Source organism: Eptatretus burgeri, chromosome 16, assembly GCF_056783735.1.
Source record: "Eptatretus burgeri isolate ZD-2024b chromosome 16, Ebu_testis_v1, whole genome shotgun sequence".
Taxonomy (NCBI): domain Eukaryota; kingdom Metazoa; phylum Chordata; class Myxini; order Myxiniformes; family Myxinidae; genus Eptatretus; species Eptatretus burgeri.
This window is the reverse complement of record NC_140976.1, coordinates 51,108,601-51,130,474: the sequence shown is the minus strand read 5'-3', so window position 1 is coordinate 51,130,474 and position 21,874 is coordinate 51,108,601. Positions and strand designations below refer to the sequence as shown.

The 21,874-nt window shown below is 41.0% G+C and overlaps 1 protein-coding gene and 1 long non-coding RNA gene across 3 annotated transcripts in view; one reads left to right on the top strand and one right to left on the bottom strand.

Annotated features, from left to right (window-relative positions):
• Window positions 1-21,874, top strand: part of LOC147011053 (multidrug and toxin extrusion protein 1-like) — a 226,908-nt gene that overhangs the window by 156,264 nt on the left and 48,770 nt on the right. The window contains exons 12-16 of one of the 2 annotated variants that reach the window (XM_085858608.1): window positions 447-522; window positions 607-676; window positions 8,346-8,478; window positions 9,760-9,854; window positions 14,506-14,593. In XM_085858608.1, the coding sequence (XP_085714734.1) occupies window positions 447-522; window positions 607-676; window positions 8,346-8,478; window positions 9,760-9,854; window positions 14,506-14,593 (462 nt within the window). The remainder of the gene's footprint in view (window positions 1-446; window positions 523-606; window positions 677-8,345; window positions 8,479-9,759; window positions 9,855-14,505; window positions 14,594-21,874) is intronic. The other variant, XM_085858609.1, reaches the window with a different exon arrangement.
• LOC147011054 (uncharacterized) overlaps window positions 8,957-21,874 on the bottom strand; it is a 39,948-nt gene continuing 27,030 nt past the window's right edge. Inside the window, exons 2-3 of the long non-coding RNA XR_015052087.1 lie at window positions 12,701-12,819; window positions 8,957-9,444 (exon numbers count right to left, since the gene is read on the bottom strand). This is a non-coding gene — a long non-coding RNA (uncharacterized LOC147011054). The remainder of the gene's footprint in view (window positions 9,445-12,700; window positions 12,820-21,874) is intronic.

The window sequence follows — 21,874 nt, the reverse complement described above, 5'->3', positions numbered from 1 at the left end:
CTCATTGAAAACAGATGCTTTCATGGCTACCAAATATATTCAATACAAGTTTTAATGGTGGCTGCCAGAATACTGAGGAGTTATATAATTGCCTTCTGGAACTCATTTTACATTTCCACGTTACATAAGAGTAAATTTATCATAAACGCAGATATCATACTGTTAATTGAAGCAAGTACATGTAAAAGTTCATCAGAAATAACAGCACATGTGAGTTTTAATAAAAGCAGGCACATGAAGCACATTAAAAAACTGCGAGAGTGTCTAAATGTCTAATTGTGCATGTCTAATGTAATTTCACTTCTACAATAGTCAATAACACACTTAGGATCCGCAATGAATAGAGACATGCCTAGTACTCGTATACCCCAATTCATCAATACTTGTCGGATTGTCCAAGAAAACTTGTTGACTAAAGATGTAACTTGATCTTTTTTTCATTTCAGTTTTCTTGGCAGTTTTCAATGCCCTCATATTGGTCTCACTGAAGGATGTACTGGGATATTTGTTTAGCAATAACCAGTAAGTATACAAATTATCGCACTGCTTTTGCACGAAAAGTTGATAATCTTGGACTGCGATAAAAAATTTTTTGTCACCCTCCAGGAAGGTGGTGAAAATGGTGGCTTTCATCTTACCACTCTGTTCCGGATTCCAGTTGTTTGATGGATTATCGGTAAATTCAGTCATAAAAGGGATATTATCATTGTTATGGTCGTGGGGGTGGATGGAGGAATTTAATAGGAAATTTCGAATTGCATAGAGTTGTTTGGTACGTGGACATGAAGGAGACATCTCGATGTAATTAACTAGGGAAACTGTGAGCTTAAGTGTTATGTGTCACCACACAGGGGTGGTGCGGTGTTAATTAGACAGGGATTAAGAATAAGTTCCCCCAGTATTTGGCTGCCCCTTATAACCTATTCCTACATTTTTGCATTTACAAGCGAGCCAAATGTGCTGAGCAGGCAGAAGCCCTGCCCCCAAGGGTGACGACGGGCAAAGTCACGCCCCCCCGAGGCTTATGATTGATGGGTGTGACGTCAGAAACTAGCCAAACACGCCGAGCGAGTGGAGGCCCCGCCTTCCCAGGTTTCATGCGAGCAGGCCAAGCATGTGAGCGAGGAGGAAACGGGAAACGGGTCAGTGATAATTGAGTTGGAGGAGGAACGGTTGAGTGTGGAGTGAGGGATGCACATGGTTGAGAAAGAACGTAGTTTGGAGATGGCCTGTAAGAACAGGGCTTTTCGGCTGGTTTTCCTTTGACGCATGAAGAAGACGGCTCGATACTTGCATTAGTGCTGAGGCGATTTTGCCCGCATGGTGAAGCAAGACGCTGGCCTTTGGCTCATTGTTGGGTCGTGAGGAACGGACCCCGGGCCTCATGTATGTCAAGTAGCTCACCAGTGAGGATGACCAATGCACGAAGCAGCTGCAAGGGATCTCTGAGCCTTGGTGTTGAATACCGCTCACAAATTGCCTGACGTACGTTTGTCCCTGCTGCGAGAAATCAATTTGGCGCCATTTTGTGCACGTCTACACATGCAAATAGAAGCGCCTTCATTTCAAGTTCCACAAAGACCATCTCTGGCCAAGCTAAGTACCAGAGTAAAGGAGGGGTTTTCTTTTATTTTGTTTCCCATTATCTGTATTCAAGTCCGTGTGTTGAGGCGCCTCGGCAGAGTTTAATTTACCTCTCGTAGTTATAATTATTACATTGATTATTGCCCTTTTTTGTAAATATTTGTCTATTTTATTAAATGTGTTCATTTTAAGTGACTGTATCCGTGTATTTGGCGTGGGGTTCGAGTATAAAACCCCCTGTGCATCCATTTCTCTGCCCCTGTTGCACCGCCATTGCACCCTGCCCTTGTGCCATCCTGGTGCAGCACTCAATTGTTTTCCGCATGCACGCATTAATCTGCGAGATTCTCTGTGGCTGTTGGCCTCCAAGGGAGAAGTTTGACTGCCCGGGCAAATGGTGTTAACCGCCCATCACCACAAATTGGGTTGGGGGGATTAACCTTGGCTGCCAGTGTCACGACAATATATACATGATTATTATCAACAAGCACTAATTGGTCACATGGATGACACCGACGTGAATGTGAGTGCTGATTACGCTGGGCGGAAGCCCCAATAATTATAGAATCTTCTACAATTTGCTGGAACCATGCCGGTTGTCATTATACTGTGTGCGTTCTAACCCAGCAGTTTCCAAACTCAGCATGATTACTAATTTAATCCTTCAAGGGTAATCACAAGGGACGGCAAGGGAGGATATGGTGTTGGAGATGTTAAAATCCTGGGAACATCCAGAGGGACTGTCCACTTGGGACGAAACCACAGTATTTTTTGATAAACATTACTGTGGAGAGCCAAACAGTAGGGGATGTACCAGGTTCCTTGCATACCGAGACAGCAGATGACTTTCTGGACAGAGCAATTGGGAAGTATCCCCTCATGATGGTGGAGAACAGCGATGTGCTGACAGAGTGTTTGCTGGACACAATGTCCCAAGTTACGACCATCAGTGAGACTTTTTTTTTTGAATTTGTACTTTAAGCCTCAAGGACTTGTGCCAAGGGAGGTAAGATTTTTGCATCTTAAAGCTGCTAATGGTTAGATATTCCCTATGTTCGTTGCCTGGAGGTTGATGTTTCTGTGTTTGACATTCAAGAGTCAATTGGTGTTTGTAGTTTAAGATAATTATTTTCAAAAAATATCACTGCATTATTAGGTATGAATAGTGAAGCACTGTAAATATGCCTCTTTTCAGGGGTTGACAAAGTCGGGTACAAGACCAGGTATCGCTCGGCTTATAGCTGAAAGAGGTAGACAGATAGTCAAACAAACCAGTAATGTCAACAAGCACACTTGCTGCAGTGACAAAATAGCTAGGGTACATAAAATTTATAATCTGAAGCCCCAGTATGTATCCCACTTAAAAGTGAAGTTATCGTTAATGGGTTGTGTAGAGTCGGTCAGTGGGGTAGTTGGTATGAGGCTGTAGTTGAGCCGACCCGGGAACATAAGGTTTTGCTGTGATTACCATTAGCTAAATAAAGTGACCAGGAGGTATGCATTCCCAATCCCTCGGACAGAAGAATCCCTCGATGCTCTCAACAATGCTCTTCTACTTTCTTCACTTGATTAGAATGTGAAACATTGGGGACTCGCCTTTACGATTGCATCCTCGTACCTGCGTCAGAGAGCTGCAGGCTGGTGGTGAGGTGCAAAGTTTGCATGTTGACATCAAAGTTCATGGTCAAGATGTTGAAGTAAGCCTTATTTGATAGAATACTGATGATATGAGTACCAGTCAAACCAGTGTCAGTGTCCTGCCAGAAGTCAATCTCGGGGATGCTGAGCTGACTGATCAGAGGCAGAAACTTGACGTTTTGTTCGAGAAACAGAGGGGTTTTGTTACAGCATCCAAACGACCTTGGGTAAACTGATCTTTGATAAGGGGGAGTGAGCAGGGAGATTTGAAGGGGAGGAGCAAGTGGGGGATTTGAGGGAGAAGGGTGAGGGGAGGAATTGAGGGAGAAGGGTGAGGGGAAAGAATTGAGAGGAGAGAATTGAGGGAGAAGAGTGAGGGGAGAGAATTGAGGGAGAAGAGAGAATTGAGGGAGAAGAGTGAGGGGAGAGAATTGAGGGAGAAGAGTGAGGGAGAAAGGTGTGTGGGGAGCTTTTGAGAAAGGTGAATGAGAAGCTTGAGTGGGGGTGGAGGAGGGGGTAGAGAGTGAAGTTTGCTTTGAAGAGGGAGGAGGTGGCTGATTTGAGAGGGAGGGATGAAAGGGAAGCTTTGGGCAGGAGGGGAGAGGATAACAACAGGCATGGCTATAGGGGAGGAGGGAGAAGGGAGTGGGTGGGGAGGGGGAAGGATGAGACTGGGTAGTGGTATGGTTAAGAGGGGAGCGGGCGGGAGGAGGAACAAGATTTGAGGAGGTGGGAAGAGGGGGAGGTGTGATGAGAGGAAATAAAGAGCATGTTTGAGATATTGAAGAGTGTACTGAATGAGAGAGAGATATTTGTTTGGTTGGAAATGAGCCCACAGATGTTTGAACACCATTCAGTTTGGGATACCAGAGGAGGAGTTGTTAGTAAAGCAGAGGACACGTTTATAGATATTTTAAAAACCGGGCTGGACATAGATTAGAGGACTAAAAAGGAAGCCATGTCCAGGAAAAACTGGATGTGTGGTGCCCTATTTTACATGTTTATTACCTCCGCCACTGAAAGTGAAGGAGGTTATGTTTTCACCCCATGTGTCTGTTTGTTTGCGTGCAGGATATCTCAAAAAATTGTCGATGGATCTGGATGAAATTCTGTGGACATGTTGGGTGTGTGACAAGGACGAACTGATTATATTTTGGTGAAGATCCAGATCCGGATGCAACTACTATAATTTTTGAAGTGATTCTTCACCATTGAGAGATAGGGCCAAAAACGATATAGTACTGTACAGCATGAAATTTCGAAAATGTATTGGGCCCGATATGTTCTCATGGATCAGGCATTGCATGGTGGAGGTATGTGCTCGACCGAGTGCCCTTCTAGTTTCAATTGTGATGTGCTTAGTTTTGGCTGTCACCGAACTTCCTCTACATTTTCTGGAAGACTGAGAACCCAACCCACATACTACCATACAAAATTCATTTAACTATCACAGATTTAGCTATCATAGCATTTTCCAGGAACGTAACCCCCCATGATATTTAATGGTTTACAATACAGTTTCCAGTCCCCACGTTTAACAGTGCAGTGAGGTAATACATTTCGCAGTGAGAGGAATTTTTATTGCATCTTTGAACAAGGATAATAACACAACCACCATGGCTGCACCCTTAGGAAGCGGGTGCTTCGAGTTGATGTTCGTATGTATGAATGTATTGTTACAAATTTGGAAGCCCTGTGCACACAGACAGACAGCTGTCCCCGTAGCTTAGTTATTTCGATAAGTATGTGTTTCTAGTTAGAATCCATCCCCTATGTCAAATGGGAATTAAGTGTACATGCGCTGCAAAGTTATTTTTTCGATAGGATTTTTACACTTATGACAACACCAACAACAACTCTGCTCGAGGAATTGTCTGCGCTGTTCGCGTGCTCACGAAGCGTTTCGTTCTGGCCTGGCTCCAAATGAGAGAATGCGTCATTTTGCGGCCAATGGGCGACGAGAGGATCAGAGCCGGGGCGGTCCTTTGGAAGAAGGCGGAGCCGCGACACGTGGTCCACCCAATGAGAGAAGGCCACGCATGAGCGGACCGCATCCGAGAAGGACGACGAAAGAAAGGAGAACAAATAATTGTGCCCTGTATGCTCGAGCGCATGGTCTGGTTCGCTGATCGCATCTCAACGCTGGTCTGGTCCCATCTCGTTGACGCTGGTCTGGTCCCATCTCGCTGGCGCTGGTCTGGTTCTCAGATTGCATCTCTCGACGCTGGTCTGGTCTGCTCGACGCTGGTCTGGCCTCATCTCGTCGCTGGCGCTGGTCTGCGTCTGGCTGCCCTGGTCTGCGTCTAGCGACCGGAGCTCCGGGAAGGGGTGGACGTCAAGCCGCGCACTGGTGGCCAGGTAGCCAGCCGTCCTGACTCCCAGCCGAACTATCCTCCGCGGCTGGAGAGCCGGATAAAGACTATTTGGGTCCGTTTCTCTTGGGTGTGCATCTGTGTGTGGACCCATCTACAGGGTGTCCCAAAAAAATATACAACTTTTCATCTGCAAAGAGGATGGTCGTAACATATATTTAAAAAATATATATATATATATTGCTTGATTGAAAGCTGAAAGGTTGAAGTTTATTGTACCAATGTCAACATTTCCACCAAAATTTAAATTTTGGTATAGAATCGTTGTTTTCCTTGACACGACATGTTCAACGGAGGCTCCACGTTGTCCGATCACTGCCTGCAAACGTGTTGTCATGTTCTCCATCACTTTGGAAACGCTTCCTGGGGAATGTTCTGGATTTCTCAGTGGATGTTTTCCTTCAGCTGATCAAGAGTCTGAGGCCGAGGGTTTCCATCGATCCTGTCCTTGAGATACCCCCACAAGAAGTCTGGAGGAGTAAGGTCAGGGGAATAAGGTGGCCACTCAACATCTTCGTAGAGGGAGAAAAAGCGGCACTTAAAATGTTGGTTGAGAAAACGCCTTGTTTCCCTGGCTGTATGGGGTGGTGCCCCATCCTGCTGGAACCACTGGGTTCTCATCTGGATCAGGTTGTTTCTCCTACGGGCCTGAGTACGTAGCTCAGGCAGATATAATTCCTGAATCATTTCGCGACAGTTCCTCTGGTTTTCCGTGCAAGTGCATCTCTGGTCATCTTCAAAGAAGTATGGAACAATTATCCCATGCCAACCAACCACCTCCCACATGGTGACTTTGAGAACAGATCGAGGCACCAGTTCAGTTGATGCATTACCAGGATTTTCAGTTCCCCAGTACCGAAAGTTTTGCTTGTTTACCTCCCCGGACAAGTGAGCATTGCATTCGTCCGTCATGTGAAGTTTTTTGAGGAAGTCTGCATCTTCCTCCAACTTTCCTGAGAACCAATTTGCAAAGTCTACTCGTTTGCGTTTCTGTTGATTAGTAAGCACCGTTTCCGTTTGAATTTTGTATGGAAAGGCATGAATGTCTTGGCGAAGGATCCTCTGAACGGTGCTCTTATGAATGTTTGTCTCGGCAGAAAGTCGTCGAATCGATTTTTTTGGACTCTGAACGACCGCCTGTCTCACCATTTCCACATTTTCTTCACTATGACCTGTCCTCTTCCGACCACTGTGACCCTTGTGAAGGTCACAGATGATTCCGACATTGGTAAACTTTGTGATTGTGCACTTTATTGTCCGAAAGTTTGCTGCTTGGCGCAAGTGGATACCGAAATGTCTCGAGAAAAGATGTTGCACCTGAATGACACTTTTCGTCTGGTGCCAAAGTTCAACAATTTTTGTCCGTTGTTGTACGGTCAGTCTTGGCATTTTTCTAGTGCTTGCTTGGTATCAAAATAAACTTCAGGGTCTCCGCAACAAGAAATGAAGCATTAGTGACAAAATTACTGCTTTTTTTAGGATCAAATGAAGCATTTTAAAAGTTGTATATATTTTTGGGACACCCTCTATACTGTAAGTAGGAATTGTTAAGTGATTTTTGCCTTGTACATACTTGCATTGCTTAGTCATGATAACTCTGCCCTTACGTGCTTCCCTTGTTCCCCCGATTACTGTTAATAATTATCCCCATTGTTGAATGTTTCAGCTCGTCCTTGTCCTTTCCTTCATTGGTTTAGCACGGTGCATTTTGGGTGATTAAAAAGGCCGTTGCTGCTGTAGTTGTGCATTTGGACCCACGGGACCTCGGTAACCATCTGCTCGGGTTACGCATGGGTCGAGCACGGTTACAGCTCGTCCCGTTCGAGCTCCGTCGAGGGTGTGGATTCCTCTGTAGCTCACCACGTGGGTCTCTCGGTATTTTGAAGATTGGCAAATAACCCTGTCCCACATGGCTGAATTATTGACGATTCACGGTCCTGTAAGGGACCCGTACCTTCGGAGTTATCCGAGGGTAACGATCTGATTTCCGGGTGTTCGGTGGAGTCGACTCTTCTGCTCCAACTAGCGGTCGTGCTCACAGCCGACGCCCGGCACCACAACAGTATTATGTATCATCTACTCCTCCGAGAAGATTTGACATCGGAAGCTGAAACTTTCAGGGATTAATGAGGGCATCCTGAAGTTGTGCATGTGCAAGTTTTGTTTGAGTCTATCTATCAAGGTTTGAAAAAAAATCCTCCCTCCATCTTGACATTTTCTTCCTTTTGGCGAAGGAGGGGTGCAATTGGAATTATCCAGGCTATATATCCATAATGTATTATACATGCACATAAGCAGTATGCATGTTTTCGCTTAATATAAGTAACCGGGGTTACATATATTTTTGGGACCGATTTAGGCAGCGGTCTGTTGCCTATACACCGTCCACTTCAAGGGACATATCAGAAGAACGTGTGGCACATTTGGAGAAACATCGCCATAGGGTCAGTCCTCTGCTGTGGTACTAATAATTTAAAAGATAATGTAATTCCCCCCCCCCTCCTCACTGGCGGTTCCCGTCAGAAGCAATTGCTTCTCGTCTATTTAACCACTTTAAATGGTCGTCACCAAACTTTTCAAAGATACTGTGGGTCCCATGGGGAGTACATTTGGGTGGGGAGGGCGTGAAGGTTTTGGGAAGAGCTGTAGGGGTAGTTGTATTTGTTGTCCTGAGTAGAGTAGGGGCATAGCACATTGATCCCTCCTTGTTGGCACTTTTTATTCTCATTTGTCAATTTCCCTTTTTTCTAGGTCATTTCTGGTGGCATCTTGCGAGGATGTGCTCTTCAGAAAATTGGAGCCTTGTGTTGTCTGATTGGCTATTATGTTATTGGGATTCCCATAGGAATCTGCCTTATGTTTCTTACACACCTGCACGTTTTTGGTGAGATGTTTGAATGGAGCTGAACAAATGTCTGAACTGATTACCCAGTTAATGATTTAAACTTGTGGTCCATTCTCTTTGTTTGTGAAGTTTGTTAAAACATTGCTTTTGCATGTCCTACTTACGAGCACAAATCTGTCTTTTAATAGTTTTGCTTAAATTAACTCTGGAATAGGAGTATTTGACCACTATTTCATCAGAATCACGAGACAGTGGAAACTCTTTTATGTGGAATGGTTGGGACCAAGAGTGTTCGGGATGAACGATTTTTTTTGTTTAATCAACGTCATTGTTTATGGGTAAATTTTTTTCAAAATGCTTGTCATGTTTTATGAAACCGAATTTGTGCCCAAATTTATCTCTCTATCTGTTTCTTTTATTTATTGTATACGGTATATAAATGTCGAGAGCGAGAGAGGAACAACCGTTCTTGCTTCAACAGTTTATTTGAGCATTGCAAGTAGAAATGGAAGAAAAACCTTAAAAGATACAATGACAACTCTGTCAGGATGCACTCATTGACAATTTAGGTAACACACTTCAGGGCAATATTACAATGTATTCAATGACAGACAGTGTTACCATTACCCAACCAATTCACTATAGTTGAAGAGTAAATATATTCCCAATACAATCAACTCGCAATTGAACGATTCCGATTAACTATCTTCTGTAATTTATGCCTTTGCTCACCAATAAAAAATATTATTGTTAACAATTAAAGATATGACAGTTACAAATAGGACCACTGGACCTGTAGCTTATCGAAGCACTGGCCTAATGTTTGAACCCAAATTTGGTAGCATTCTGACTGCCGGGTCTGAAGAAGAAGATTTTTGAAGGAATTTACAGGACAGCCATTTTGGCATACTTCCGGTCATGTGATCGGCATGGTCTCCGTAATTGAACATCAGAACTCTCGCCCAATGTTGTAACCCAAGTTTTGTAGCATTCTGACTGGTGGATCTGGAGAAGAAGATACAGAATGTAGATATACATCATGTGAGGGGTGAGTGGTGGGACATAACCAATTTGGGAGATAATGATAACCAACTTGTGAATAACAAAATGCTCTTTCCAACATGGACATCGAAAATAAGGTGGAAATAATACTCAAGGTCAAGCAAGACAAACAGAAGAACAGAGAAAGTGAAAATAGAATTGACATAGCTCTGTGATGCCTGTGTGAGCTCGACCTTTAGACATATAACTTTATTTGTTCTTATCCTTGTCTAACGAGTGTGACAGCACGTATTAACCTATTTCTCTCTTTTGGCGCAGGGATGTGGGTCGGACTTTTTATCTCCATCTTCATGCAAAGCGTTTTCATGCTCATTTCAGTCGCAATGGTTAACTGGGAGAGCAAAGCTGAGCAGGTATATTTTTGGAGTTCCTCCCTTTCCAATGACCTTTTTATTCCCTCGCAAAAGGCAAATCACATTGCACCAGAAAATGTCCAAATTGGGAGCAGGAAGGTATAGTCCTTAAAATTGTATTTTGCAGTGCAAATGATTATTTCACATGCAGTCTTTGGTTGATGGTTGCATCATTACTGGGAATGCGGTTGTGCCGTTGATGCAGTGCCCCCTGTTTCCATTAAGCTCATGCTCATTTTGATGACCTCAGAAGGATAACGGGCTGAGTTAACCCACCCAGTGCTATTTAACAGATGACAGGGGCTCAAACTCAAGACCCTAAGATCTTAAGCCAGCTACCGTAACCGTTAAGCCAACACCAGGCTTGCAGTGAAAATAGTCATAGCAACACCTTTGAGAACAATGGACGAATTGTCACAAACTTAAGAGAAAATATATTTCTTCGAATACCATCATAGAAGCAGATAATGACTTGTCTAACAAGGCGCAACGACAAATGACAATACATACATACAAAGAGATACAATCAAGACTTTGATGAAGCAGTACACAATTAAGCCCATCATGTCTGCACTTTATAAACACCATTTAGATTTCAAACAATCAGTTTATAGACTTAATTTCACTTGTAAGGAGGAGGAGGGGGGGGGGAGAAGACAACAGGGAGGCAGGCGGACTTCAGCTGGGTGTTATTTGTTTTTTCATGACAGGTTTGGGAGTTGAAGGATAAGGAATTAATAACTACTGATAGCACATTTACTTTTCTTTTTGACAAAACCCTCTCACAGACATCATGCTTACTACAAGTGTAGACAACTGCACATCAACACAAAAACTAGCCCTCTCCCCAGTCCTGCCAAAGTCAATGTAGCCCTCTTTCCCCAAAATATGTAGATATGTATCCAATTCCAGATTAAACCTTTCAACATTTTAATCCAGACAAATCTCACACTTACTTTCTGAAAGGACCATATGGCTAACCCACCCAACTACTTTCTCAACAACCCTTTTGAATAAGTTCAGTCACTCAAACTCTCTTGTGTCTCTCTCTTCGGAGAGCCACATTTCAAAGTTGTCTCCAAAGCCAGTCACCGACTGGGCATCCTTGGTCGTACAAAGTCCTTCCTTGGCACACCTGAACTCCTATCCACCGAAAAAGCTTTCGTCCATAGAATTATGGAATACTGCTCTCCCCTCTGGGCTGGCTCCCCTGTCTCACACCTTGCTGAGCTTGATGCCACAGAAACCAAGACCTTCAACATCATTTGAATCTCTCATGAAGAAGCTTTGTCTATGGGCCCATCACTTGACCATTGTTGACAGCTTGGTTGTCTCTCTCTTCTTCCACCCCCTTTGTGTTTCCAGTTTTCATGTTTGTCCCTCCTCCTCCCCCTCCCCAGGTTTTTGCAGGATGCACACAGTCTACCAGCATCCCCCTTCTGGTGAAATCACCTCAATCCAGAATCACTGGTCACCTCCACTCGTTTGTTTCTCTCTATTTCCGCATGTGGAACCAACTTTCACATTCTCTGAAATCCCATTCTTTCCTCCAGGTATTCAGGACAGCTGTTCATCACCATCTCAAATCATCCCTGACCCAAAACCATGATTTTTTCTCCACCCATGAAACCACCCTTCACCCTCCCAAAAGTTTCATTCTGTATCCATTTTGTAACCACCCCTTGAAGTCTCCCATTCCCCTCATCATTACCAGCATTCCTTATTTGTCCGGCTCCATCTATTTGGTTCCTCAGCCCTGCTTTTGGCTTTCCCCCTTTCTCCTTCTGCTGTTGCTCTTGTTATTTTGTATCCTGATCCATTTTCTGTTCCATCTCTTCCAATATATATATATATATATATATATATATATATATATATATATATATATATATATATATATATATATATATATATATATATATATATATATATATTGTGTTGAAAGTTTGTCTTGCTCAAACATGTTGAAAGGAATATTTATTCTCTGGACTTAACCTTTGCCAAAATTACTTCACCATGAAAACTGTAAATGTTAGAGCCACGATTCTACATGAAATATTAGTCCACAAAGATGCTGTGCAGAAACGCAAACATCCTTCCTGGTGATCCATTTTACATATATATTGTGTAATTGGCAGGAGAATGGATTTATTGATGATTGAAGATGGATTGTGAAGTGTTCAAATTCAGGGTTAGTGTAAGGGATGACCTCAACAGATTTCCTTTCTGGAGCAGTCATTATTGGCTCCTACTTGACAAACAACACTCACTGACCCTCATGGAGAAGTGTTGCCAAATACTATCAATAAATTAAGATGAGTATTATAATTCTCTTGATGTTGATTCTGACCATACATATCCATGTCCAACAGTAGTTACTGCTTTCACTAAAGGTTACCACATGTAAGCTGGATTGCTAGAACATTAAGCAATGAAAACTTTTGGTTGAGATCATTCCACATATCAAACGCCAAACTCCATAAAAACAATCTAGCACAGTAAAGTCTCGTAATGAGGAATACATGATCACAAACTGTGCTTTTGGTGGAAAATTCCATGTTAACAAAGGCGTTTTAATTTGAAATAATGAACAGAGAAAGCAAAAAAAATGTATTAACAAAATCAATTAGATAAATTAAATAATACTGTGTATGTTGGCCAAAAAGGAAATGCAGGGCAAAATGGCCAAGGGGGAATGTCGTGGTATCACTGGATATTTGATGACAAAAGCTGGGATTTTAGCATTTAAAAGATGTGAAGATCTATAATTTAAAGAAAAAGTTGAACAAAAATAATTGCTTCTGAGCTCAGAATTCAATTTAGAAAAGGTCAAAAGTTTTTGTTACCTTGAAAACATGATTGAGCCATCAGGAGGAGCAGAATTAGCTGTTCAATCAAGAATAGCTAGGTAGTGTGGAGGGCAGGCAACTAGGTGGTATCCTGAAGCACAGAAATGTTCCATTATCTGTAAAAGATAGTTGTATCAGGCCTGTATCAGAGCAATATTGATTTAGGGAAGTTGAACATGGGAAATGCGGATCAAAGATGCAACGAAAATGGAAAGAACAGAGATGAGAATTATATTATGGATGATTGTATTTTCTCTGAAAGAAAGAATGCCGAGTTTAAAAATCAGGAAGATATTAAAATATATATATATATATATATATATATATATATATATATATATATATATATATATATCTTCTTCTTTTGGCTGCTCCCGTTAGGGGTCACCACAGCGGATCATCCGTATGATCCGCATAGTGATTTGGCACATGTTTTATGCCGGATGCCCTTCCTGACGCAACCCTGGTCGCCTCTTACGACACAGGGATATGGTACACCTATTTTAACCGGGGTATACACCGGCCCAGTATACTGGTACTCATTTCGCCGACCTCGGAAGGATGACAGGCTGAGTCAACCCCCTGGTGTATTAATTCAGTGGCCCAATTGGGCTTGAACTCAGGACCTTTTGGATCCCAAGCCACTGCCCTAACCACTGCACCAACACCAGGATATATATATATATATATATATATATATATATATATATATATATATATATATATATATATATATATATATATATAAATATATATATATATATATATATATAAATATATATATATATATATATATATATATATATATATATATAAATATATATATATATATATATAAATATAAATATATATATATATATATATATATATATATATATAAATATATATATATATATATATATATATATATATATATATATATATATATATATATATATATATATATATATATATATAAAACTTAGGAGGAGAATACTTGGTTGGTACGGTCTTGTGCAATGGATGAAGCTGTAAAGAAAGCAATGAAAGTCGTGGTAGAAGGAAGAAAGCCCAGAGGACGTCCTAAAAGACCAGGATTGCCTTCAATGATGTGGTATGTTTGCGTTTGCACGAAACTGACACAATGGGTTGATCCGTATGGAGGAATGCCATAATTCGACAAAACCCTTGACAAAAATGGGGAAAAAATCAGTATAAAACAACGCTATTATTATTATTATTATTATTATTGGGTAGGAGGGAGTCCTGGTGTAACAAATATTTAATGAAATGACAAATCTACTGAATCCACTGAGTTTTCAGATAAGTCATTTGTTTCTTGAGGCACCATTGTGCCCTGCAAAAAGAAACAGTTAGGGATTATTCTGTGCTCCTCTCTGGGGGTGGCCTTCACCTTTTCACCATCATCCATGGTGGTGAGCTTTTAGTAATTACCATTGGCAAGCAGCATTAACATGTTTCATCAAGCTCTTTGTGGCTTTTGAGGGCTGGTGGAAGTTCATGGATGGAGCTGCTTTCAATCTATATTTATTTTACTCTTGTGGATTAAGTTGCTTCTTCCACTGTCATTCATCCCATTTGTTTTTGTTGTCATGTAAGAATGTTTATGCCAGATTATGAAGAGTCCACTAAGATCTCGCTTTGAAACGAATCTCTTGAGAGAAAGGATCCGTTTTGTCGCGAAACCTCTCAACTCCAAACAAATAATGAGACTAATAAAAATAGATTACTTTATAGGTGATCCTGATCTCTATCTGTCTTCCCATATTGCACTGCTGTTGAAAATTGTTGTTTGGTTTCAGGCACAAGTAAATGCAGGCACAAAATGCACTCAAAACCAAGACGAGGAAGACGAGGAAACCTTTGCCGATTCAAATTGCACTCTGTCAGGTACTGCTCAAATAATGCATTAAAGGACGTTTAAGTAACCGAGGCCATTTTGTCCCTCACACCCATGTTTTATTCACAGCTCACATGTTTACTTGCACTTCAATCTCTAAAAGGAAATAATGGTCAATGACGAAGAACATATTACTTACTGCATCTGATCATGAAGCAAAACTTTCCTTTTGATTAGTTACAACAAAAAGAAGAAAAAACATTTGGCATTGAAGGTAACTTAATGAATCATTAATAAATCACTCAGATCTATAAAGGCAGTGAAATAATACTTGATCAACATGTGATAATTTGAAGGAAGTAAGAGCAAAATTTTCATTTTGACAATATTTAATCCTTGACAAAAAATATTTTAAATTTCAATATTTTTTACCTTTTTTTGTTTGTTTTTGTATACAATGTCGAGGCTTATATAATATCTAACACACAAAATGTATAACAAGGGGATCAGGAGACAAGAGGGGTGGGAGAGGGAAGCACAAAACAGTGGGGAGCAGAGACATTAGGAGATCTGTGGAAGGGACAGGAATGGGGTGGGGTACACTGGGTAAACAAGATGGACACTACAGGGACTTTCAGGAAGGAAATCAGGGAATTTTAAGGAGGTAGGTTTGGGGTGGATAAACAGGGGTAGAAAAATCATGGTTTTGGATGGAGGAAGATAAGAGAAAGTGGTGAACAGCTGTTTTGAAGACCTGGAGTATGAGAGTTTGTTCCAAAGGTGGGGAAAAAGAGGAATGAAAGAGTGAAGGTGAGCAATGATTCTTGATTTTGGTAGTTTTACCAGAAGGGGGTCTCTGGTGGACATTTAGCGCCCTGTGGAAATATGGGTGGGACAGATAGCAGACAGAGAGGGGGGGAGCAAGGCCGGAGAGGATATGGCAGAAGACAGACCACTGACCTGCCTCTGGTAAGAGAGAGAGTGAGAGACCCACAGACTCAGCTTCATCATGGTCGATACCTATGATCCTAAAGGCCTTGGTTTCCACAGCGTGATGAATTTTCCACACCATTAAAATGTTTGATGGACAAACAATGCAATAAGATGGCGAAAAAGGAAAAATAATAGCCAGACTCTGGTATAATGATGAGAGAATCAAATGTGCATCTGTGAGGACGGAGCTTCGATTCTGACCCTGCTCGAGTCGTACCAATGACTTAAAAATTATATTTTCTACTTCCTCGTTTAATAACAACGGATAAACCCAATGAGTTGAAAACCATGGGGAGGAGGAAATCTATCCTGACTTGCCCCACTGATTGCAGAGAGCAAAGGGGATGCCTTTGAGATCCCTGATACCTGGAGTGCCTTGGAAATTATTATTTTTTTCTCCAAGACGAAAGCTCATTGAAGAACCAGGTTGAATTAACACTTGGGTAGCACAACATTTGGCCACAATCAGAAAGGGAATGATTGAACAAGACACAGACACAGACACAGAGACATGGGTGACTGGGAAGCCCTTTCAAATGAATGGGAAAAAAGGGAAAAACTTTGGCAAAAGCTCAAAATGGGTGACTCATTTCCTTCCCACCTATCCTCTTCCGTCCCATACAAGCAAATGTACAATTGAGACTCTGAAAGACTGAGACTTACTGATTAAAGCACTTCTTCCCTTTCATATTTTCATTATACTCAAAGAGCGAACCAACAAATATTTGTCCATGTTCTACTTTAGGGAATAACTTTATTTTCTTCTAACATTCATTTCCATCGAGTATATTCACAAACAATAATTTGGAACTTGGTTCTTGGTTTATGTGTCTTTGTTGAGCAGAAATGAAATGATAAACTTCTCTTAATTCCCTTATTTGACCACCTCCTGAGCCATATATCATTTTGAGATGGTAGTAAATTGTTTTTCCATTGTTCAATTGATAACCATTAAAGTTTTCCGTCCATTCAAGGATATTTATTTTTCTCTTTAAATCCTTCAACTGTTTTGTAATTAAATTTATCCGCTTATTTGTTTTATCGACTTTTACCCCGGTTATTTCTTCAATAAGACATTTGATATTTCTCACATTCTTTATGTTTCCCATTTAAATACCAAGACTGATTACATCTCCACTCTTTGGTTTGGTTATTGCTTGGTTCTATCATTTATAAATCAGTAAAAAGACAGCGGAAGCCTGTTAAAATTCCCATTTCAATATCTTAACACTGAAACCTACAACCATAAGGGAGACTATCGATTCCATTCTCTAAAATATATATTTTATCATCAAAAGCTCCTAATGCTTTCTTATTTATCTCCACCTTATATAATTAATGTTTATAACTTCATATTGTATTCATTTTTCTGTACTCTTCCTTCTTTAAGGTGAAACAGTTGTAATAAAATTTAAAGTTTACTGTTTCCATGACTATATTTTTCTTTATTCCCTTTAGCTTCTCATCACACCTTGCAATGTTATTATTATCAATATACGTGAAAGCATAAGACTTTGATCTCAATCCTAAAATTCACTCGTGACCTTCCCACCCAATTCATCTTTAAACTTACCAATAACCTTTTTATTATTTGATGAAAACAACACATCACCTGACTTATAATTACATGTATATGTATATATATATATATATATATATATATATATATATATATATATATATATATATATATATATATATATATATATATATATATATATATATATATATATATATATATATATATATTGTTGCGAATTCGCGCCCGCCGGCGTGCGAGCGGCCACGTAACTCGAATCGCGGCACGTCGCCCACCGGACGGACAATTCTGTCGTGACCCTCTCGGACTAATGCCGGGAACTAGTCACGGGTTGGCCTTTCGGCCTCACCACGATCGTGCCAATTGGTCCCCCGCGTGGGATAGGGTTGTTCGCCAAATTCGACCAACCTAAGTACCCACACGGAGGGTAGACCGGGCGATCGCACCTCGCCGCAGGTCGACTCCGGACAGGGGCCACTTAAGCGACCCGTTCCATACTATCGGGATAACCGAGCGGTGTTAACGTCGGCCTCGACGGTTCCGATAAATTATCGGGCGTATTAAGCCCACTACCAACCCTTTACATGAAACAAGATGGGGATTCAATTAAAGAAAAGACGAAGCGAAACGGGAAAAACAGTTCAACATGAGGCACATTTATTCCGCGGCACACGGAAAGCACACATATACAATTACAATAATTATGCACCAAAAGCAATTGCAACAAAAGAAACACAACAATGCAGATCTACTACTGACTACGCGAGCACACGGCAACACTTACACAGTTTTACTTTACAGACGGCGCCGACAACACATATACTCAAAAGCAAAAGAAAAGGGCCACCCTCAACGACAAGGGGACAGACGGGGCCTGTTGGCGCGAGACCGGGTGGAGCCTAACCGTCTTGTGATGAGCCGCAAATGTGGTGACGGTGCCCCGACTCTGCACTCCTCCGCGGGTTTCGTTGGCACTGCTTGGAATGGGGTGGGAACTGGGCCCCCTTTCCGCACTATCTCAGCGCGGGGGGGGGGGGGAAAGGGGAATTGTTGATGCTCTGGGGAAAGAGGATAGCTGGCTTGCTTGGGTCCCGCGACGAGCAACTCCACTGCGACCTCGACCGCGCTCCCGGCTTCCCCTCTCTGCAGCTCCCCGACAGACTCCGAACCCCGACAGACTCCGACCTCTGACAGACTGACTCTCCTCCAGACCCGTCTTGACTGCTGCTGCCACACTCTGCCGCTGCCACACTTCTCCAACTCGCCCGAGCCCAAAAACTGACTGAATTCGCCCCGCGCTCGGCGCTTTATAGTACGGCAGGAGAACCCATATGCAAATTTCTAGATCAGAACGAGCTCGGGGGTGGAGCCACGCTCGCCCATTGGATGGAGAAAAAGGGGCGTGAATCTCCCCTGATCCTCGAATTTGCATATATCGATTCTACCCCGACACGCCTGGGGCGGGGCCAAATCGCCCCGCGCTTTCTGATTGGATGGATCAGAAGTGGGCGTGTATCATTCCTGGTCTGACTTCTCCTCGGAAAGGCCGCTTTTTGCACCCGCGGCTCGGCGCGCGTCCTGCACGAGGCCAGGACAGCCTGACGCTCGGCGTTCACAAGTGGTGCGGGAATGGCCGCAGAAGGAGAGGCGAAGGTGGTGGAGGGTTGAAAGTGGTGGTCCATGGCCACGGTGACGCTTGGAATGGCGGTGATGCCATGTTTATGGGAGCGAGCTGTGAAGGTAAAGGTCGTGGCTGTTGGCGTTGTTGTTGTTGTGAAGCGGCGTTGCGGTTGGTGGTTGTTGTGTGATGGCGGTTGAGACGTGGTTGGTTCAAAATAAAGATAGAACAGAAAAACGGCTATCTTAAAGGGTCGCAGCCCGAATGAATCACATTTATTCCCTCCAAACAACGGGTTTGGGGCTAACTACACATGTACTTACAGAGATATCTCACCTACGGGACCTGAATGGTGGTTTGCGAATTTCCTCAACCGTAACAATATATATATATATATATATATATATATATATATATATATATATATATATATATATATATATATATATATATATATATATATATATATATATATATATATATATATATATATATATATATATATATATATATATATATTATCAATCATATCCTCATGAAAATCACTTGTCTTAATTTCTAATATAAAACTATCTGTATCCATATATAACAATGACACATTATCCTTATACTCTGATTTTAAATTATAGTCATAGTCATACATTAACATCTTTGACAAGTCAAGAATTGTTGTTCCTATATAAATAGGTTTATCCATTTCAATACTCTCTTTTTTCAAATGAATAGCACAAAAGTTCTCTGAAAACACCTCCGCTCGCTCAAAACTTTGTCTATTAATTAACTTTGAAGCCTGTTTCCAAGACGTAGCAACTCTTATGTTTTGTCGATTCCTAACATTTTCCATAGTCTTTCCAAATACATCATTCATTAATTTATAAAAGTCCCTCTCAAAATCTCTTTTTGTTTCTGTTCTCCTTTTTGTATTAAAATCAATAAACTTCTTTAACCAATGACTTTGTTTAAATTTCAAAATCCTATGAATTTTCCTCACTCTCAACACAGCAGATAAATATTGTCTCAAGTTCCTTTGATGCAAAACGTAACTTTCTTTATCATTTAATGAAATAAGTAGTTTTTCTTGAGATTTACCTTTTATATTAAATGACTGTTGGTAATCACTTAACCATTCTTTTCTTGGACTTGCTTTATCAGGGGCATAAGGTAGGTCGTTATGTTTGTGCTGAAGTTCTTCTGGACATTTTATATCGACCTCAAAACAATATCCAACTTCAGCTTCATCCAATTCTTTTTGAGAGGAGACAACAATGTCTTGTAAAAAATTTTCTTAATATTTTTCTTTAACCAATTTCAGTTTTCCATAAGATAAAGATTGAGACATAGCCCAACAATACAAATTGTAAGCATCATAACACATCAGGTAAGAGTTGTCATTCTTATTATAACCAGGAAGATATTTGTTATTTGCTTTAACATATCTCATTGAACATACTTGAGATATTCCTCCTCTTTTAGCCTTCTCTCTCATTAAAAGAATATCTGTATCACTGATTAATTCCAAATTCTGTTTTGTCATTTTTAACATAGCACTCCAAGCCAAACCCGGGGCTGTGTAATTGTGAGCGGGGTCTAATCTATCAGAATTTTTATTATGACAAACTGTTCTCAAAGTTTCAAACACATCAGCCAATAAACAATACATCAGTTTTAAGACACAAATCATGATATTCTCCAAGATTCTTTATATTAAACTTCTCCCAAACCTTATTAGCTTGTGGATAATCTCTATCGGAAATATGAGTTTTATTTAACTTACTATAGAAACTTTCCCTTGAGGGAAGTTGTGTTTCTTTAAACCTCTCAAATGAATCCACATAGTCATATGGATATATACCCTTTTGTGATAAGAGTTCAATCTCTTCTTGATTTGAGAAATGTGATTTAACATTCGGAAAGTTTTTAATATTTGATGTTAAGTTAGATAATGGACTTGTCATAAGCTTGTATGTGTCAAGAAATCTGATATGGGTTATGGGGGATATATGAATTGTTTTTGTGAATGAGATGTATTTTTGTTCTGTGTTAGGAATGGCAGAAATATCTCCAGATGTCTTTGAAAGTTCATTTATAAATAGATGTGTGTCATAGTGAGCATTGTTGTGAAGAAAGACAGGAATAAAGTTTGGGGGCTTGAAATTAAGATTACAACTAGAATGAGCTAGACCTCTATATTTACCAGTCAGATGAGAGTGATCCCTCACCTTGACCTCTCCCTCAATTTTCTCCTCACAAATATGACAGATACTGTTCCTTCGAAATATTTTTCTCTCCCTTTGTTAATGACATTATTTCATAGGTTTTAACGATTATTTCTCTTCGTCTTATACAGTCTTTTTCCAATCGTCTTACAAACTCCTCTGATGCATCTTCTCCTCTATAAAGTTCGAACTTCTTGTATTCATCACCAACAGATGATTTGATATAATAACAGAAACCACAAGGATTATGTTTTTGATATTTACTTGTGTGTGATTTATTTGGATTTGGAGAAACAGTATCTATCTTTTCAAGGATACTTTCAAAATCAGCATATATCACAAACGGATGTTTTATAGATTTGTTAAAATCTTTGAATGATATGTTTGAACCTGCTTTTGGTAAATTGATTACGGTAGACTTATGATTCCAACAATATTTTGAATGTCGATTGAATCGCTATTTTGCATGAAAGGAGTTGAGACATCTCTTACAAGGAAGGATATGTTTTACATTTTCTCTTGTATAGTTGTGATTTGGTTAATCTTGATAAATTTTTGATGAAAGCATAATGGTTGTCAGGTCAGGTTCGATCTGTGACCTGCTACAGGTAACATGTAAACCTGTACTAACCTGCTCCATGGTCGGGTTGTCGGCGACTAAACCGTCTCCCCCACCAGGTTTTCTGGTGAGGAGGGTGTTTGGATATGGACACCCAGCAGGATTAAAAACAAAACCTGTCAAAGGGCGGTGGAGCTCCTTGTGAGCCAACGGCCATCCATATCTAGAGCCCAACTGTGTCTGCGGACGTCCTCCTGCAGTTGGGTCACTTCTTATTAGGAGGTTGGTGGCAGGATTTGCACTCCGGCCACCGTAAAACCCTTCATTCCGCAAAACGCAAAAACGCAAAAAAATCTGAAAACCCACTCCGTGGGAGTACCTCCTGTGCAGCTTCCCTTCGCAGGG